Source organism: Musca vetustissima, unplaced genomic scaffold (genome assembly GCF_032173495.1).
Source record: "Musca vetustissima isolate MV318-11 ecotype Yass unplaced genomic scaffold, APGP_CSIRO_Mvet_v1 utg24253, whole genome shotgun sequence".
Classification (NCBI taxonomy): domain Eukaryota; kingdom Metazoa; phylum Arthropoda; class Insecta; order Diptera; family Muscidae; genus Musca; species Musca vetustissima.
The window spans coordinates 35203-54286 of NW_026888392.1; the positions used below are offsets into that span (position 1 = coordinate 35203).

A 19084-nucleotide genomic window follows, 5' to 3' on the forward strand; every position below is an offset into this window, starting at 1 on the left:
AGAAATCCTATAGAGGACTTTTTGTAGAAGACAAGGAAGTCTTCATATAGAAGACCAAGAGTGCTTCTTATGGAAGAACAAGAGGTCTTTTTTATAGAATACGAAGAGGACTTCTAATAAATCAGGAAATGTTCTTGTAGAAGTCCAAGGGGTCTTGTTATAGACGACCAGGAGGCTTTCTCGTAGACGACTCGGAAGTCTTCTTATAGAAGACCTAGAGTTCTTCCCGATAGGGGCCCGAAAGATCTTCTTTATTGAAACCCGATTGATCTTGAATAGATGACCCAAGGGGTTTTTTTTAAAGACCAAGGGTTCTTCTTTATAGAGGTCCCAGAGATTTTCTTTATAAAAGACCTGGAGGGTTTCTTATAGAATTCCAAGAGGTCTTCTTGCAAAAGACCAGAAAGTCTTCTAATAGAATACCAAGTGGCCTTCTTATAGAAGTTCAAGTTAAGAGGTCATCTTATAGGTGACACAGAAATCCTATAGAGGCCTTCTTATAGGCGACTAAGAGGTCTTCTAATTGAAGACTAGGAAGTCTTCTTATAGAAGACCAAGGGGTACTTTTATAGAATACCATGAGGTCTTATAGAAGACCATGAGGTCTTCTTTATGAAAGACCAAGAGGTATTATTCATAAAAAACCAAAAGCTATTCTTCACTGAAGCCCAGGAGGCTTTATGGCTGACCAAGATATTTTCTTCAAAGGAGACCAGGAGATCTTCTTATAGAAGTTGATTTTTTTATAAAAGACTAAGGGTCTTCTTCATAGAAGAGCAAAATATTTTCTCCATAAAAGACCAAAAAGTCTTCACCAAAGTAGACCACAAGGACTTACCCATAGAAACCGAAAAGGTGTTTTTCATAGAAGCTCAAGAGGTCTTCCACATGGAAGTCCGAGAGTTCATCCAAAAAAGCCAATGATCTTCTTCATAGAAAACCAAGAGGTCTTCTACAACAAACCAAAAGGTCTTCCCCATAGAACCATCTTTTCCATTCAGACATAAAAAAACTAATTTATGTGCTTGATTTTGCTCACCACTGTACATTTTCCATACCGCTTGAGTGAGGCACCAACCAACAGAAAAAAATCACGCTAGCCACAAAGTGAATGAATAAAACTCAAAATTAAACCGAGCTTATAAATATAAAAGCCAACCGTGGCTTACTTCGTAATGAAAGCTGTTAACGCACCGAAAGCAACAACAACTACAACTATAACAGCAGAAACACTAACAACAGCAACAAAAAAGCGACAGTAGTGATGATGAGATGAACCGCAGCAATGCTGCCGATAATAATAATGGCTTAAACGAATGAATGGACAAGTGATCAACAACAACAATAAAACGAACAACAACAACAACGTGGAAAAAAGAACAGCAGTACCTCAGCTACCACATCTGGAATTTTATTGGTCTAATGGATCTACATACAACTTTTTTTTGGTGTTAGAATAATTCTCTAGGGGAGGTGGAGAAAATTCCAACAAATCGAAAAAATATTTCAGTTGCCGAAGTGCATTCGAAGGGTTTAGACGCATTTTGCGGGTGAAATTTAAATACAAACAATAAATATCAAAAGCAACTCTTTGCAATTTGTTGGAACCGCTTGAAAGTGCAAACCGTTTTTTTTAAGTTGGCTGAGTGAAAGAAGAAAGAAAATTTAGTTGGTTTTGCATTGCCTTGTTTTTTCGAATGTAAAAGTGGTGAAAAGTTTATAGTGAAGAGACACTATAATTTAACGCCGGTTGCATTTCAAAAATAAAAATTGTGTGTACTTTAGTTCCTAATTTAATAATATATGAGTATATAACAACAACAATAACTAATTGCAAATAATTAGAATTGTGTGGAACATTTTTTTTTCAAACGCCAACAACATTAGCAGCAACAACAACTACAACATCAACGAGTTATGCTGCACAAAGTCAAAATAATGGCTTCATTTCATGGCCATAACTTGCATTTATGGCAAATTTTCACTTTTCTAATAATTGGATTATTTGCGGCAGCGGGAAATTGTGAAAATGGTGAATTCGGTAAGTACTCGAATGTTCAATATAGTAGAATAAAAAATATAGATAGTTTAGAAAGTAAATATGACAATGGGATCATAAAGAGAAATGAAAGGGAGATAAAGTTAAAGATTGTAGACATTCGTTTTAAAATCGCGTTAACCACAACTGTAATAAGTCGAACTTTGCATATCTCCCACCATGAGGTGTGGGCATCCATAATACATTAAATCTATCAGTATCATTATGGCCATAAAAGGATTATATTCTCTGAAAACGAAATAATTTGTATTTCGCAAAAAGAAAAAAATACGGGTTGGAAAATTCGGCTTTTCAATATACTGAAAATGGGACGAGCTCTTATATGGAGGTTATGCCAAGACATGGACTTATATTGAAAATGTTCCATGAACATGTTGCATACCCACCAAGAACCCGGAAAGCTAAATTACAAATACTTCGTTTGGAAATCCGTCTAGGCCCAGCAAAATATCTAAAATGAGTCAGAAAATGTAAACCTATTAATTAAACATTTCCTAGAAAGAAGAACATTTATTCCATATGATTAGCAAGTTTCCTCTGGTTGCTGGTGGGAGCTCACGGGACCAAGGTCAAAGTAATAACACAGATTATTTTGGATATTAATAAAAAATCAGTATGAATACTTGCGTGTTCTTGTATTTATGGAAGACCTGTGTCTAGCCTCTGAATTTTAGGTACCCAATCGTTACAATTCTTAACCCTAATGGGTTTGTTTCAATGACCCCAAAACCGCGTTAATACCAGGGTCACCTATCCTCTATGGGTTCATAATGGGATAATTATGACGGATCCAAGATCTTCGGACACTTCAAGGGGTTTTTAGTGGATGAAATTCACCGGTTTATTTCCGGCGGACCCAAGAGTTACGGACACTTCAAGAGGCTTGTAGCGTGTTAATAACATAGAAAATTTAAGATTTTGAACCGGTCAAATCCAATGGGCATAAGATGTTGGATTCCAAACGGGTTAATTTCGGCGGACTTAAGAGTTACGGACACTTTAAGGGTTACGGACACTTTAAGGGGTTCTTAAAACATAGAAGATTTAAGGTTTTCTGAGCAAGGGTCATGTTAAAGGGCCCTGTCTTTTAGGACACTATACAAAATTATATGAGCGACGTTTTTGCAGAATATTTGATTGTTGAAAAGTATTGTATTTTGTCTACCGCTTAAGAAAATAAGGATGAAAAAGACTCGCAAGGATTCGAGAAGGAAAAAAATTGTAACAAAACTATTTCTATTCGATTTGACTCAGTACATATCATCTCAACAATAATATGCAATAACCATAAACAAAGATATACATCTTTTTCTCCGTGAACTTTAGAGTTACCAGCAGAAAATGTATCATGCCATAACTCAAAAACTTGACATATGGTGAATTTATCCTTACTATACTAAGTAGTCAAAATCTTCAAAATATCTATAGTTGGGACATAACGTTTTAGGCTCTAAAACTAAATATGGTCCGATAATTTTGTAAATGAATATTTATCACCCAATTTATCAACCAAAACTATAGAAATACCTTTTCTACTCTTGTAGCACATATTACTATAACTAATTCCACATTTCATGATTCGAACTCTATAGTTTCCAACAAATCCAATTTTTACCAAATATACATATACATTTATAATATACATTTTCATATCTACCTACTTAAACAATCCAATAGGTTTAGTAGGTTTAGGTTTAGTACTTTTTAGCACTTTTCAAATACCCAGCTTTATCTGACTTCGGACTAAGGGTGACTCTCAGCCTTCAGCCGTTTCATGTGGGCGTTCATGAATCGTTAATGGTGCTGTCACTTTTTTACATATGGAAATCGAACTCGTCATGTGAAACATACGGAAATTTCAATGTGTCAAAACGATATGCAATTACATATGTATTTTTTTCCGAATAGGACGCGCTCTATTTTCGTATGTGAAACATATGGAAATCAACTGTTTGAATGAAACACATTGTTGGAAGAAAATATTTCAATTGTAATTCAAAAAAAAGGTGAAAAGGCAACAATTACAAATTATTATTTCGTTTGTAGGTGTTTAATAAAAAAAATGATGTTGATTTAAGAAAAAATAAAAGTGTTATTTTGTTTATAGGTTATGTCATATGAACATAAAAATAAATGTTTTGTGTACACTGCTAATTTTGACACACATAAGGAATTACATATGGATCAAAAAAGTGACAGCACATATGTAAAATACATATCGTGTAAAAACACCATAAGTAAGTCGATCAGTAAGTCAGTCACAAAAATTGTGGAGGATTTTGGTCAAAATAATTACTTCTTTTGTACATGCCAATTATAACAACAACCTTCAAATAAATCGAGGTTCTAACAATAGGGAAAAATATTAACTAAAACTATATTAAAATTGCACCTAAAACGAGTAATCCTTTACATTTATCGGTCTATCCTTAACATCGGTCTATCTTTAACATCTAAAGTTCTGTTTTCGCAAAAGAACAAAATCTGTATCAGTTTATTTATTGAAGTTCAAATGATCCACAGAAAATACAATTAAATTCGCAAAATTTTTAAAAATATTTTTTGCCAAATTTAGTCTTTTTGACAGGTTCTAGTAGATGGATTTTCATGAATATCATTTTATTTAATTCGAACCGTAAAAAAGGTAACTTATAGCGGGTACCCATATTAAAAACATAGCATTTTAGAAAGCATAGCATATTACACAGTAATCGATTGATTTTTTTTGAATAATTCAAAAATACTCAAAATCGAACTTCAAAATGCCAGATTCATATAAAGGTAGATGCAGATAAATTTTATAAAAATTATTCATAAGCGACGCAATCCTCATTTTTAGGCTTCAATTTTTTCATTGCCACGAAAGCCGTGAAATGAGTGAATTATTCACATATCACATAGAAAATCTGGGTACAGATTCCACAAAAAAAAAACTTTGGAGGTCAGATATCCGAAACTATTATTATTGTTTTATAGCGTCATATTTACATATTTTTATAAAATAAGGAAAATGTTGCGAAAAATGAATGGAATGTCAAGTTTTTCTTCAGAATATGTGCGGAGTACTATAAAGTTTTTGAATTTGAAAATATTTTAATTTTGTTTATAACTTTCAAATTATTACAAACACATTTACAAATTAAGTAATTGTTTTGACAGAAAAGGGTCACACAAAAGAAAAAAATCAGCATACTTCTTGTTATTGTACCATGGTACCAACTTATTTAGAAAAGTTTAAAATCTTTTCGTTTGTAACTAATAGTGAAATTCTGTAAAAATTAGTACAAACTCGGAATAAGATCCATTTTAAAACCAAAAATGAGTTTTATATTTTTTTAAGATTTTTGACATTTAGGCTGATTTTCGGATATTGGCCTATTTTGCGACTTATAACAACATTTTATGGCGAACATTTTTGTAGAATATTCTGACCCGCTATAACCCCGCTTTAAAGTATCTTCAATCACCTCTGGAAATGGGGACCGAAATGACTCCTTCAGAGGGTCGACAGGGGGTTAAGGTATTACACAAATTATTCCATTTCCTATGTCTTGAAAATGAGAAATATTGCAACGACTTTTTACGTTACACCCCGACGAAATCTTTCAAAATGTCGATACTTGTGTATTTCCAAAATATAAAAAAATAATATAAAAAATGGAAATTTGTCGCACAGTGTAATACTAAACTATATATATATATACATATTTATCCCATTCTCCGTATAAAATTTTCTGATGGTCGGGGCATAAATATGGTCTCTAGGTCGGCCAGAAAAAAAATCAAAAATAAAGCTGTTGGTCCATTTAACTTGCATACATATTAACCGATCAATACAAAACAAAGTACCAACAGATGTCTTCTTTGGCCAAAATCGAATCTACATAACAAATTTCGTAACGATTGGTCCATAACTGTGGTTTGTATTTTATTTACAAATTGTAATGGGTGGACTCTCATATGTAAATCGATATATTGGCGTTAAAAAGTCGTAGGACCACACCTCGTAATTTGGCAGTAATTTTGTATTTTAAATTCTCATTGGGTGTCAAATCTCAATTCCAAAAGGCTCAATATTGGTCCACTTTTTACGATAGCCCCCATATAACGGTACCTACCAAATTTTGGTATGTGGTACTTGGATTCAACTTAGGTATTGGTTCATTTTTTATTATAGTCTCCATATATTGGAGAGTTTGATCCGGGTTTCAACCGAATGGGGCGAGTATTATCAAAATTGGACCACATTTGAAGATAGCCCCCATATGGCGGTACCCACATTATCCGATATTATGGGCGCCTTTTTAACTTAATTCGGTGTAAAATGTTTCTATCAAAAAATTGACATTTATCTTAAGGATTTCAGTTTTTTTAAGTTACGCGATATTTTGAGATTGGCCATTTTTTTAATTTCAGTATCCGTAAATGGTATTTAGTTTTCTGCTGGCAGCTATTTACCATGATATAGCCCCCATATAAAAGTCCCGAACGGTTTTAATTATTTTGAAAGTCAACCTCATGATGGTGGAGCATAAAAAGTCCGTTCCAACCGAACTTAACGATGTGGAAAACCTGATTTAATACATTGCCAATTTACTTATTAATTTTCAGAAAGATTGGTTATGCCGGGAACTTATGGCAAACCTACAGATCAATCGACAACTGCCAGCGGTCCACAAGGTCGTTCCTATCTACCCAGGGCTTATTATGATGCGAATACTGAATGTTCGGTGGGTACCGAATGTACACCGCTACACGATTGCACGGCAATGATTTACGAAGTTGCCAAAATGTGTTACTATGGCGATAAATCATTGTTCTGTGGTGGCGGTGAGGAAATGCCCTATGTCTGTTGTCCCAGTAGCCCATTGGAGAAGAATCAAGTTTGTGGAAAATCACTGGTTCAGGGTCATTTCTATCGCGGTTTGGGTACATATCCATTTGTGGCAAGAATTGGATTTAAACGTAAGTTTGAAATTACAAATATGAAAATATATTCAGATATTTAAATAAGAAGTTCTCTATGGAGACAAATTGTTCTGTGTAGACACCTATTTGTCTTTATAAAGGCTAATTGATTGGTATAGAGTCTTTATAAAGGCCAATTCGACGATATGGAGACCAAAGGTCTTTATAGAGACCACCGGTGTAGACACCACCGGTATAGAGACCACCGGTCTTTATAAAGGCCAATTGGCCGGTATAGAGACCACCGGTATAGAGACCACCGGTCTTTATAAAGGCCACTTGGCCGGTATAGAGACCACCGGTCTTTATAAAGTCCAATTGGCCGGTATAGAGACCACCGGTCTTTATAAAGGCCAATTGGCCGGTATAAGTACCACCGGTCTTTATAAAGGCCAATTGGCCGGTATAAGGACCACAGGTCTTTATAAAGGCCAATTGGCCGGTATAAGGACCACAGGTCTTTATAAAGGCCAATTGGCCGGTATAAGGACCACAGGTCTTTATAAAGGCCAATTGGCCGGTATAAGGACCACATGTCTTTATAAAGGCCAATTGGCCGGTATAAGGACCACAGGTCTTTATAAAGGCCAATTGGCCGGTATAAAGACCACCGGTCTTTATAAAGGCCAATTGGCCGGTATAGAGACCATCGATCTTTATAAAGGCCAATTGGCCGGTATAGAGACCATCGGTCTTTATAAAGGCCAATTGACAAGTATATAAAGGAATTTATAAATTTTTATATTTGATTTTTTGTAGACATTAATACCGGAGCCTTTGCTTATCCTTGTGCGGGTTCGGTAATTGCTCGTAGAGTTATTTTAACAGCTGCCCATTGTGCTCTGGCCAAGGCTGATGGTCACCGGTTGTAAGTATTCCAAACTTCTATTCCTTCGTTTTGATAACTAAATGTTCCAAATTTATGTAGATCTTCAGTTCGTGTGGGTGAATATGACACATCCTCTGATCCTGATTGTGCCAGTACAGGATTTTGTGCCCCACGTTCGGTTAATCATGCCATTAGTCATGTCATTGTACATCCGGATTATAAACAGGGCCAATATCATCATGATATTGCTTTGTTGGTGTTAAAAACTCCGCTCAATTATTCGGGTAAGTCCAAAGTGTGGAAAATTTATTTGTTTTTTTTAATGGCGATGTTGTTGTTTTTATTGGCAATGATCATGATGATGTCTCTCACACCGGAAAGGGGCGGTCTGTTGTTACAAATTAAAGTTTAAATGTATAAAAAAACAAAAATTATTGTTATTATTATTGCCAACAGAGGCCAACATGCATATTTATTTATTCGTCTGTCTGTCCGTATGCTTGCTTGTGATTATTGTTCTGACTCGACAAATATGAAAGTTGTTGGTTATGAGTCAAGTTCATCCAATGGAAATGATGCAGCAGTACCAACACTCCACTTTTTCTCATTCAAAAATCACGTTGATTGCAACGTTTTGCTGTTGTTATTGTTGTAAAATTATGAATCTGATTCTCCGGTTCTACTAATTAGAGTAATGGCTAAACCTTGGCCTTGTTTGTGCAAAAAAAAAAAAAAAGAAAAACATGCAAACATCATGTTAGTTTAGAATTAGGGTGATAGCAATTAAAAAATGGGTCACATTTTTATAGACATGCACCGTGATGTGATGGGTATATTTTAAAGCCTGGAACATGAGGAAAATGTTACATTTATTTGAATATATGGATAAGAGTATTTAAAATTTATTTCAAAATCCATTCTTAATTATCTAATAGATGAAGAAGGTTAATCTGCAGTAGCAATAAATGAGAAGTCAAAAAAGGGAAGGGTTGAAATGGTTAATTTAAGAAGAACAAATCCGAGAAACGCCCATGATGTAAGGTGGGGTTTGTTAGTTTTCAAAATATACAATTTGGGGCTTAAGTCCAAAATATAGCCCGGTCGCGGATCATTTTGAAATAAATAGCCCTAGGGTCCTGATAACAACCATATACGTTTTTTTTTGCGTTCTGCTGAGGTCGCAGCATGTGAAGCGGCTGTAGTGTTGATTGCAGAAATCTATTTATTTTTATCGAAGAAGTGCAAATTGTTCTATTTCGTCGATAATATAATGGGGATAATCCTAATCACAGGGCCGTCCATTCACAGAAAATGTTATTTTTAAAAGGAGATTCTGTCGCGAAGTAGGTTTTGACATAAGTCCATCGTAGAAAGTCTTAAATATCTGGCCTATTACCCTGCACAAACAAAATTTGTTATATTTAAGATGAGATTCTGTTTTTGAGTTTTTCTTATAAATAAACAAATTTTGCTTGTAATCGACAGCAGAAACATCATTTTTCATAGAATCAATAAAATGCTCAATTTGATCCTTGGGTATAGAGTAACTTCTGGTAATGTGGACCATGCGTCAAATGTGGACCACCCCCCATATCTAAGAAAATGCTTGAAATATGCCAATGCCGCCTTGATATATGTTTTCCTAATTAGTGAGAACAAACATCAAACTTGGTTTTTAATAAATAATTGCAATGTTGAAAATTTAGTAGGTGAAAATGTAGCTCTGATTGTAAAAGTGTGATTTGAACATTTTTTAGCACAATAGTCGAACAATTTTGTAAAATAGTCGAACATTTTGTTTTTCTCGAATATAAAGAGGTTATGTGGTTTTCTTGTGTTCTTTAACAAAAATACACGTTTATCTGTAATTACTTTCGGTTATTTTTAAATTTTTATTCATTTTTGAAGCCGATAATTATTTTTAAATAAAAATATTCAATGTCGGGTAATGTGGACCACTATAAAAAACTGGGACATTTTCATGAGGACGAGTTCGAAACAAGGGCGCATTTAATATGCGAGGAGGTATTCTATCCTCTGAAAACTCGATATCCGAAATTATAGGTGCCTAGGACCTTCAAAATACCGCAAATGGGGTGATACCCTTAAATGGGGGCTATTCCAAAACATGGGCCCATATATTTTTACATTCATTGTTACCCAAGAGTGCAATAAATTGAAATTTATCACAATTAATCCACAACCTACCTTTAACTTACTGATCCTCATTACCCACACATACTGGTCCACATTACCCGCCAAGTTATTTTTATTTGCAGTTTAGAGTTTTTTGAAATATAATGCAATAACATTTTTATGGACAAATATATATAATTTTTGACCTAGAATATAATTAGCCAACAAATCTACCATGCTGTGAAAACAATTTGTTTTTATTTTTTACCTTTGTTACGCCCACAATATCAAAAAAAGAAAATGGTGGTCCACATTACCCGAAGTTACTCTACTATTCCTTTCATCCTGAACCTTTAGCAACAAGCTATATCTGTTTGTTTGCAAAACTCTTTCGATTTAGTAACTATGATACTTCAAAGATTTTTCTATAAAGTAAAGATCTGAGGATTATGTTTACCATTGTAAAACTCTGATTTTTGACTCCCACAACTAATCGTTGACATGTTGCGGTGTATGTTTGGGGTTATTGTCAAGTGGAAACACCCAAACAAACGGTATATTTTCTTCAGCGAAGGGAACCATAGCATTTTCCAACACATTTGTATAAACAATCCGATCCATTATATCATAAATATCGTAAATATATCGAACTCCATAACAAGAAAAACAATTATTGACCTCCTTCATGCTTGCCAGTATCCTTGCAATACTGTGGCATGAGCCTTTCATTTCAGAAACCAAAAGGTAATAATTATATCGGTAAAAATAACTTAAAGGTTCACTTCTGTGGTTTGTACTGTAGAGTTATTTTATATTTGTCCAAACAAAATTTTAGTTTTTTTTAGTGATTTAAATTTTTGAAAGATTTATGCGGCATTTATATACTCTGCAATTTTAGTTGCTTTAGTTTTGGCCATCAGTGTATGTCCTAATGAGAAATTTTGTATAAGAGTCCGATGGAATTTTGGACGGAAATATCTTAGAAAGCATGGACTTAAAAAAAGTAGTGAATACATGGCCATATGATACGTACGGAACTTTGGAAGTCAATATTTCAGAAAAAATGGACTTCAGCAAAAAAACTAGTAGAAACTATGTTTTTATACCATACACTACGAGGATGACATTCAAAATATTTAAAATTATGTGATTTCCAAGGAGAAAACTCATGTTACGATAGGAACCTGAACATACCAAAAAAGACGAAAGAAAAATATGGTTAAAATTCTGAAAATACCTAATAGTGCAGCAAACGTTATATGGGGATATACCAAAACGGGGATCGATATTAATAATTTTCGGTAGTGAGACTTGACAGCCAATGAGAAAGCAAATAAATAGCCAATTCGGTTGAAAAATCGTCTCGTCTATAAAGACTCTCTTCAGCTCGTCTATAAAGACTCTCTTCAGCTCGTCTATAAAGACTCTCTTCAGCTCGTCTATAAAGACTCTCTTCAGCTCGTCAATGAAGACTTCATTTAGCTAGTCTATGAAGACTCTCTTCAGCTCGTCTATGAAGACTCCCTTCAGCTCGTCTATGAAGACTCCCTTCAGCTCGTCTATGAAGACTCCCTTCAGCTCGTCTATGAAGACTCCCTTCAGCTCGTCTATGAAGACTCCCTTCAGCTCGTCTATGAAGACTCCCTTCAGCTCGTCTATGAAGACTCCCTTCAGCTCGTCTATGAAGACTCCCTTCAGCTCGTCTATGAAGACTCCCTTCAGCTCGTCTATGAAGACTCCCTTCAGCTCGTCTATGAAGACTCCCTTCAGCTCGTCTATGAAGACTCCCTTCAGCTCGTCTATGAAGACTCCCTTCAGCTCGTCTATGAAGACTCCCTTCAGCTCGTCTATGAAGACTCCCTTCAGCTCGTCTATGAAGACTCCCTTCAGCTCGTCTATGAAGACTCCCTTCAGCTCGTCCATGAAGACTCCCTTCAGCTCGTCTATGAAGACTCCCTTCAGCTCGTCTATGAAGACTCCCTTCAGCTCGTCTATGAAGACTCCCTTCAGATCGTCTATGAAGACTCCATTCAGCTCGTCTATGAAGACTCCCTTCAGATCGTCTATGAAGACTCCATTCAGCTCGCCTATGAAGACTCCCTTCAGATCGTCTATGAAGACTCCATTCAGCTCGTCTATAAAGGCTCCTATAAAGTTTCCCATCGGCTCGTCTATAAAGACTCTCTTTAGTTCGACTTTAAAGACTACCATCAGATCGTTTATAAATACCTTCCTCATCTCTAGAAGCCGGACTCTATGGAATCAATACTCCCTTCTGCTCGCCTATAATCACATATATCTTCAGCTTATAAAGACTCTCATCAGCTTTCAGCTCTTCTTCAGAGCTTGTGTTTAAAGAACTGAAGCTAGAAGCCGGACTCTATTTGACAAAATAGCTATATCCATTAATCAATTTGGAAATTACGCATGCTTTACACAACAAAAATTAGAAAATTGTATCAGTTCTAGTAAAGAATAGTCAGATATATGTAAAAATAATATATATTCTTGAAAATAACTGTATATGCTGATAATATTGAAATAAATGACGTTTACTACATTTATTACATTTTATACAAGTATATGACGTTTTCGACGTTTACACCTTTTTGACAGTCGAAAACCTAAAAATTCGTCACACGGACCATCCCTGGGCCTTCCATAGGTCAAGAGTCACCAAAACTGTTTGATTGCACGGATTTCCTGGTTCAGTGCTCTACAAATGTGTTTGGAAATGGCGTACAATACTGTTGTAGTATTGTGTTTTTTTGGAATCGTTTTTTCCAGTAACATAACCACCAGACTTCAGGAACTATGTAGGTGGATTACGTGAAATTGAAGGCTGATTTGAAATACGCGGCTCATGGTTCATCCTGTTGCCTAAGCATTACCGGGCCAACACCCAAGATGACTTCCTTTGTAAATATTGTGGTTGTACCTCCTCTGCTTCGCATTGTCATCTTCGGGATGCTTTATAAATTGCTGTCAAATGTGATAGGTGTCCTGTCGTTCTTTCTTACAGTGTTTGAGTGTGACTTAACCGTTGCGCACAGTTTACTTGCTCTGCTCACTTTTTGAGGTCGCATACTAGCTTGTTGACTTCAAGAGTAAATTTGCGTCTGCAGGAATTTTTTGACTAACTTCGAGTATTTGTCCATTATTCAGCAGTAGTGACGATTTTCCGGAAAATCGTCTCTGATTTGATTTTGATTTTTTTTCAATATATTATCATGTTTGGGTCGACTTCTCAACTAACTCATTTTAATCTCTAATAAAATTTTTCGTAATTTATTTTCAAAAATTGAATCCAAAAATACTTAGTAATACATTGTTTCCCTAAATTTACCACAATCCATAACTTTTATCGACGGTTGCTGATTGATATGGCCAAACAATGTCTTCATCGAGCAAATTTATTTAATACAACTCAATTCACAAATATTTTGCCTAAAAACGCAGAACAATTGGTACGTGCTAAAGATAATCGAATTGTGCGTTTCTGCTTCCAAAATTTGTAGCGTCCTTTAAGAATAATCCATAAGAAGACACCTGTGGTGGTGGAAAGTATAAAAAAGAAAACAGAATCACGTTCTGCCAAAATTTAATTAAACAACAATAACAATGAACATAAAATAATAATTTTGACGAAATGTGAGGAAGAACCTGCATGCACACTTGTTTTGACCATTATCTCGTTTAGTTCTTCGTATCCATTGGAAAGGAGGACAGGTACTTTGTATTCAATTCAGTTTTTATAAGGAACTCTGCCTCACATCGCTTTCATTGGGCAGAAACCAAATTATATTAATGGCCATCATCATCGATTGTGTTCTCTGTGGTGGTGGTCCATAACCTGTAATTTCATTGTCGACAAATTACACACATTTTTCGTGTTATCACAACGCCTTTATTAGCAGCTAATGTTCTGGTTTTGGTTTTTGGCCATATGCCGTTTTAAATGTTTATGGGATGTCTAATGAAGTGTTTTTTATGGTTTCATTCATAAATTGGAGATTGTATGGAAGGGTTTTATTTAGTAAATGTGTCTGCAATGACAAATTGGTTAGGTTTCCATCGAAATTGTATACAGGAGCTTTATCAAAATCTGAACCGATACAAATCAATATTTGTAAATTTTACAGGATACTTTAAAATAATTAGATAACCTACTGACGACAATAGTGACCATAAATTCATAACTCTGATCGATACATTCTTCCCGCCTACCTACAAAGTTTTTAAATTTTGACAAATTATGATAAAAATTACAAAGTCTTGCAATTGTCAGATATGCATTAAATGTGAATGAGAATTAATGTGGTCACAGCATACTTGAGTGCATATATTACTTATAATCTGCCTAATCACTAATAATGACTATATTCTATGCAATGTACTCTAGAGCCATCAGCGCCGCTTTTCATTTTTCTGGTGGTAGAAGTATCGATGACACCTTAAGCAATTAATAATACAGTCGAATTCGGTTAAGCGAAAACGAATAATTTCAGTAATTTTTTTTTATGTGGGATTTTCAATTAGACGGACTTCGGATAAGTGAAACTCATTAAACGAAGTCAGCAAATAAAGAGGAACGAGATAAATACACATTTATTAAAACATATTTATAAATTAAATTCATTTTATTAGGTTTATTAACATATTTTTATTTTTAAAATTAAAAATCCATTATAAAGAGAGTAAAAAGAAAATTAAGGAACTTGAGTTAATAACAGTAGTTTGTGTTCACATAAATACAAAATTAATTATATGAAAGAACTTGAATTAAAATAGTCATTTATTTTGGTGAATTTTTTAAATGTGTTTGACACATTATTTTTTCGTGATCGTTTATTTTAGTTAAAGGCTTACTGTTGTCTTCAAAAAATGATTTGATTACGTGAATAGCTTCTAATGCCTCTTTCGAATTAGGTTTGTTAATAATATCTACGTCGTTTTCTTTATTTTTATTATTAGCCGTATACGTCACCTGCTCTATGATTTCTTCGTCAGCCAATACTCCGTAACAATCTACATTTTTATCACTGTCAATTAGAATTTCAATTTCACAGCTTAAAGGAAATGCCGACGCTAGGCTCTCATCTAGAAAACAGTCTGCGTTTCAAGGAATAATTCCAGCCTTAAACAAAAGCAGTTTCGGATTGTTTCGGCAGTCACATTCGACCAAACTGTTTGTACCATCGAGAGCTTCTAAGATGTCAACCTTTTTTGAATATTCCTGTAAGGAAAGTCCACATTCTAGACGTATAAGCTGTTTTGATTCTATATTAGATCGGAATTGAGCTTTGAACAATTTAATGATTCCTTGGTCCTCGGAAGAAAAACTAGTTGTATATTATCCAAAAATGTACCATCACATATCTTATGACACGCAGCACAAAAAGTACAATTTTTTTCCGATTTCTTTAAATTCAGTATCGAGATGTTTCATTATATTGGTCCATATAACAGCAGTCATCTATGCTTTAGAGTTAGCAAAATATTTTTCGGGAAGTGAAGTAGATTTTTTAAAATCTCGCGGGTTCTGCGATTTTCCTGTGCAAAAATCTTTTTGTGGCTGCCAGTAGAATTTGTCAAAAAGAGTAGTGTAAGTCTGTCCGTATGAAGTTTTCTTCCAGAAAGAATATCAGATTTATTTGCAGGAGTTCCAGATGGTATTGCTTTATAGAGAAGGACTGACTCGTCAGCATTATATATTGCATCCTCCGAATAAGAAGGTAAGCAGGTAATATGTTTTCCAGCCATTTATTTGCAGAAGAACTATTGGCGGAACTTTGTTTAACATGTAATTTTTTAAAATGAATGTTTTATCTGTTCTTCCACCGTTCAAGCCAACCCTGTTTTGGTTCAAAGTTGACGTTCAGTTTATTGGCAAAAAAACTTTGTTTTTTTCCAACAGCTAAGGACCTGTTAAAGTTGCTTGCTTCGACCTCATCTCTCTGAACCATAATAGTAGGGAGTTATCTACTTCTTCACTGGCACCAACTCTCATTCTCTTCTTGGACATATTCTTGTTTTGTTGCGCAATATTGGAAAGGATATACTTAATTTGGATAAGTCTTGTAATTGTGGACTACAGCTGAACTGATTGCACAAATCGCATCTGGAAACGCCTGCATCAAATTTTGTTTTGAATTGCCAGACTGATGTGTTTATTTTTCAATTTCCAAAGAAAGTGAAATTAATAAATAATGAAATGAATTAGGAAAGAACTTACCTTCTCCGTAGACATGTTGCCTTTTTATCTGTAACTGCCAATTAAACTTTTGTAAACAAACAATACATTTGGTTTCAAAAATGTGTAAATTTTTACGTGTTGCATTTTTTCGTCGTCGCTTTTTTAAACGTTATGACATAGGTGGTAGAACTATGTCTTGTAAAAATGAATAATATTCTGGAACTTTATATTCCGTTTAATTTAATTATAATTAGATGATACTATGTAAATACCAATGGTGGGCAAAATTTCTCTTAAAAAATGTTTAAGGGAAAATAAAAACGTGAATTATTATTCGGAATTTATTAAATTAAATATTTTGAAAGCATAAACAATATCCCAGGAATTTCAAAAAATAATTCATTAAATATTTTTCGGAAAAAAATGTCATCAATTTTTATTTTTCTTTTAATATCAAAAAATTTAAAGAGGACCCATCAACGCTGGTGTGCAAGTCTGCCCAACTATGGTAAATACCCAGAGTTATTGAAATTTTGTTTGGTGTCCTTCAAAGGGTATTAATAAAATATTTTTATATATATTTTCAAGGCTCATATCTAAAACTTAAAGCCTTTATTCCCCCTGGCGTTATGAAACACAATTCCATTGGCTTCAATTCACGTTTTCTTCGCCTTTATTTAATCAGCTTACAGAGCCAATTTTACAAGATTTGGCAGTTTTCCAAAAATGTTTTACGGCAGCTTCCGGTGTCAAACTTCTTGTGGCATTTCTTGTATTAATACATATAGCTTATTTCTATTGAAATCGGCCCAACAACAGAAATTTACTCCTCTTTACAATCACGGGCTTTTTAGTTCAGAATTCAACAAATTGATATTACCGCTTACCAACTGTACTCCTACAAGTCTTCCAACAAACCACATTTCATTCATGAACAGTCCTCGTTAAACCTGTCAATTTAATCAAGAATTGTGTAGCAGCAACAACTTCCATTATTCCATCGTTATTACTAAGAAGTACTAACAAAGCATGGATAACAGTGTTTTGATCAGAGAGAGCATATTGAAAGTTCGATATTTCTAAATTCAATATTAGGCGAATGAAATGTCCGATTTGAAACGAAGTCTGCACAATCTATTATCTTTACCAAGATCAAGTTCGAAGGTGTGACCCATCGGTCCTCTCCTTCTGACACCTTCCTCACAAAAGGTTATTATTTCATAATCTTGAAAATTTAATTTGAAGCGAATTGAATTACCGGTTCGAACAACCCGAAACATCTGTGATAAAAAATAAAACGAATAATAAAACCTCTGTGTTATTTCGTAGACCTTCACAAACCATAGGCTGAGGATATGCATATATCTGCCGCAACTCCGAATGACACATTTATACTTGTTTGTAGTTTTGCTAAAGCTCCGATGTCCCATTTAACGGTATGTTAAACCAATTTTCAACCAAACTGCAATTTTGTATTTCTTCTTCTTCTTTTAGCAATTTATAGTGAATGGTATATCCCTCAAACGTTTTTACTTGTTATTTTCATTGTGTCACTCCCTCGTCTTGTAATATAAATGTTTCGATAATTAAATGGAATTCTGTCGTAAATTAAACAATACTCTTTCAGAAAGAAATGTATTTCCAGTATGAAAAACATTTCCTCTTAAAACTTATTAAACAATTATTGACTGGCATTCATCAGGATAACTTTAAATACATCATCATCTTAATGACCATACATTAAATAAATCACCTCAATTAGGATATTCTATTGTGTGGCGTTATCAAAGACGCAAAAATCATATTTCTCCATTTGGGATTATTTCTGTTAAACAATATTTAATTTCTTTTGTCTTTTTTTAGTGGCCACCCAACCGATTTGTTTACAAAAGACACGCAACAACTTGGTGGTGGGCAAGCGGGCCACCATTGCTGGCTGGGGTAAAATGTCTACATCAAGCAGCCGACAACCTGAAATGTCTTATTTGGATGTACCGCTAACCAGTTGGGATTTGTGTTTGCGTAATTATGGTTCAACGGGTGCCTTGGAGTCACCCAATTCCATTGAGGGCCAATGGATGTGTGCTGGCGGTGAGGGTAAAGATGTGTGCCAAGGATTTGGTGGAGCGCCGTTGTTTATACAAGAGAACGGAATATTTTCACAGGTATGAAGCAACGAATTAAAAAAAATTGAAATATTATTATTTTATTTATTTTTCATGCTCTCTTAGATTGGTATAATGTCCTTTGGTTCGGATAATTGTGGTGGTTTACGCATCCCTAGTGTCTATACATCTGTGGCTCATTTTGCCGAATGGATTCATGACAATACACCACCGGAATAATTTTTTGTTTTTGGGAGCAGGAGGATTTTTGAAAAATTAAGAATTTTATTGCTGACAAAGCATTCACCCAAAAAAAAAAAACGTATAGCTTTTAAGTTGATCTTCAAATTTGTATTTTTAAGAATTAATTTTATATGTAAAACAAAAACAAAACTACTACAACAAAATTGTAAATGTGATCTGTGTACTGGATGAAAGAATATTTTATAGTTCTGTTAATGTAATCAATAAAGTATATATTTATTTTTCAAAAATGTTGTGTTACCTTTAATGGTAATTGTGGAATATATGGATGCGGCTTCTTGGCGAGAAGCTATATTAGAGATAGGAAATAAAATACCTCCCGTAAATCAACAAATCTGACACATGTTTAATCAAATGTGGTGCAAATATAAAATAATAAGAACCTAGATACCGACGGGCAACTCATCTCAAAAGTTGGTAATGTATTTTAACAAATGATAGTAAAGGAGGATATATATACGAGTCCTTCCGGCATGCCTCACACCATAGGACATGCATGAAAGCTCTTTTATAGCGTTTGTGAATAT

At 34.4% G+C, this 19084-nt stretch overlaps 1 protein-coding gene across 1 annotated transcript; it reads left to right on the forward strand.

Annotated features, from left to right (window-relative positions):
- Positions 1-1937: 1937 nt before the first annotated feature.
- Positions 1938-18554, forward strand: LOC133336230 (venom protease). The gene is made up of 6 exons (XM_061544512.1): positions 1938-2041; positions 6671-7024; positions 7787-7895; positions 7956-8140; positions 18052-18353; positions 18420-18554. The coding sequence occupies exons 1-6, from the start codon at positions 1939-1941 to the stop codon at positions 18531-18533; spliced, it is 1167 nt and encodes a 388-aa protein (XP_061400496.1). The 5' UTR covers position 1938; the 3' UTR covers positions 18534-18554.
- The last annotated feature ends 530 nt before the right edge of the window (positions 18555-19084 follow it).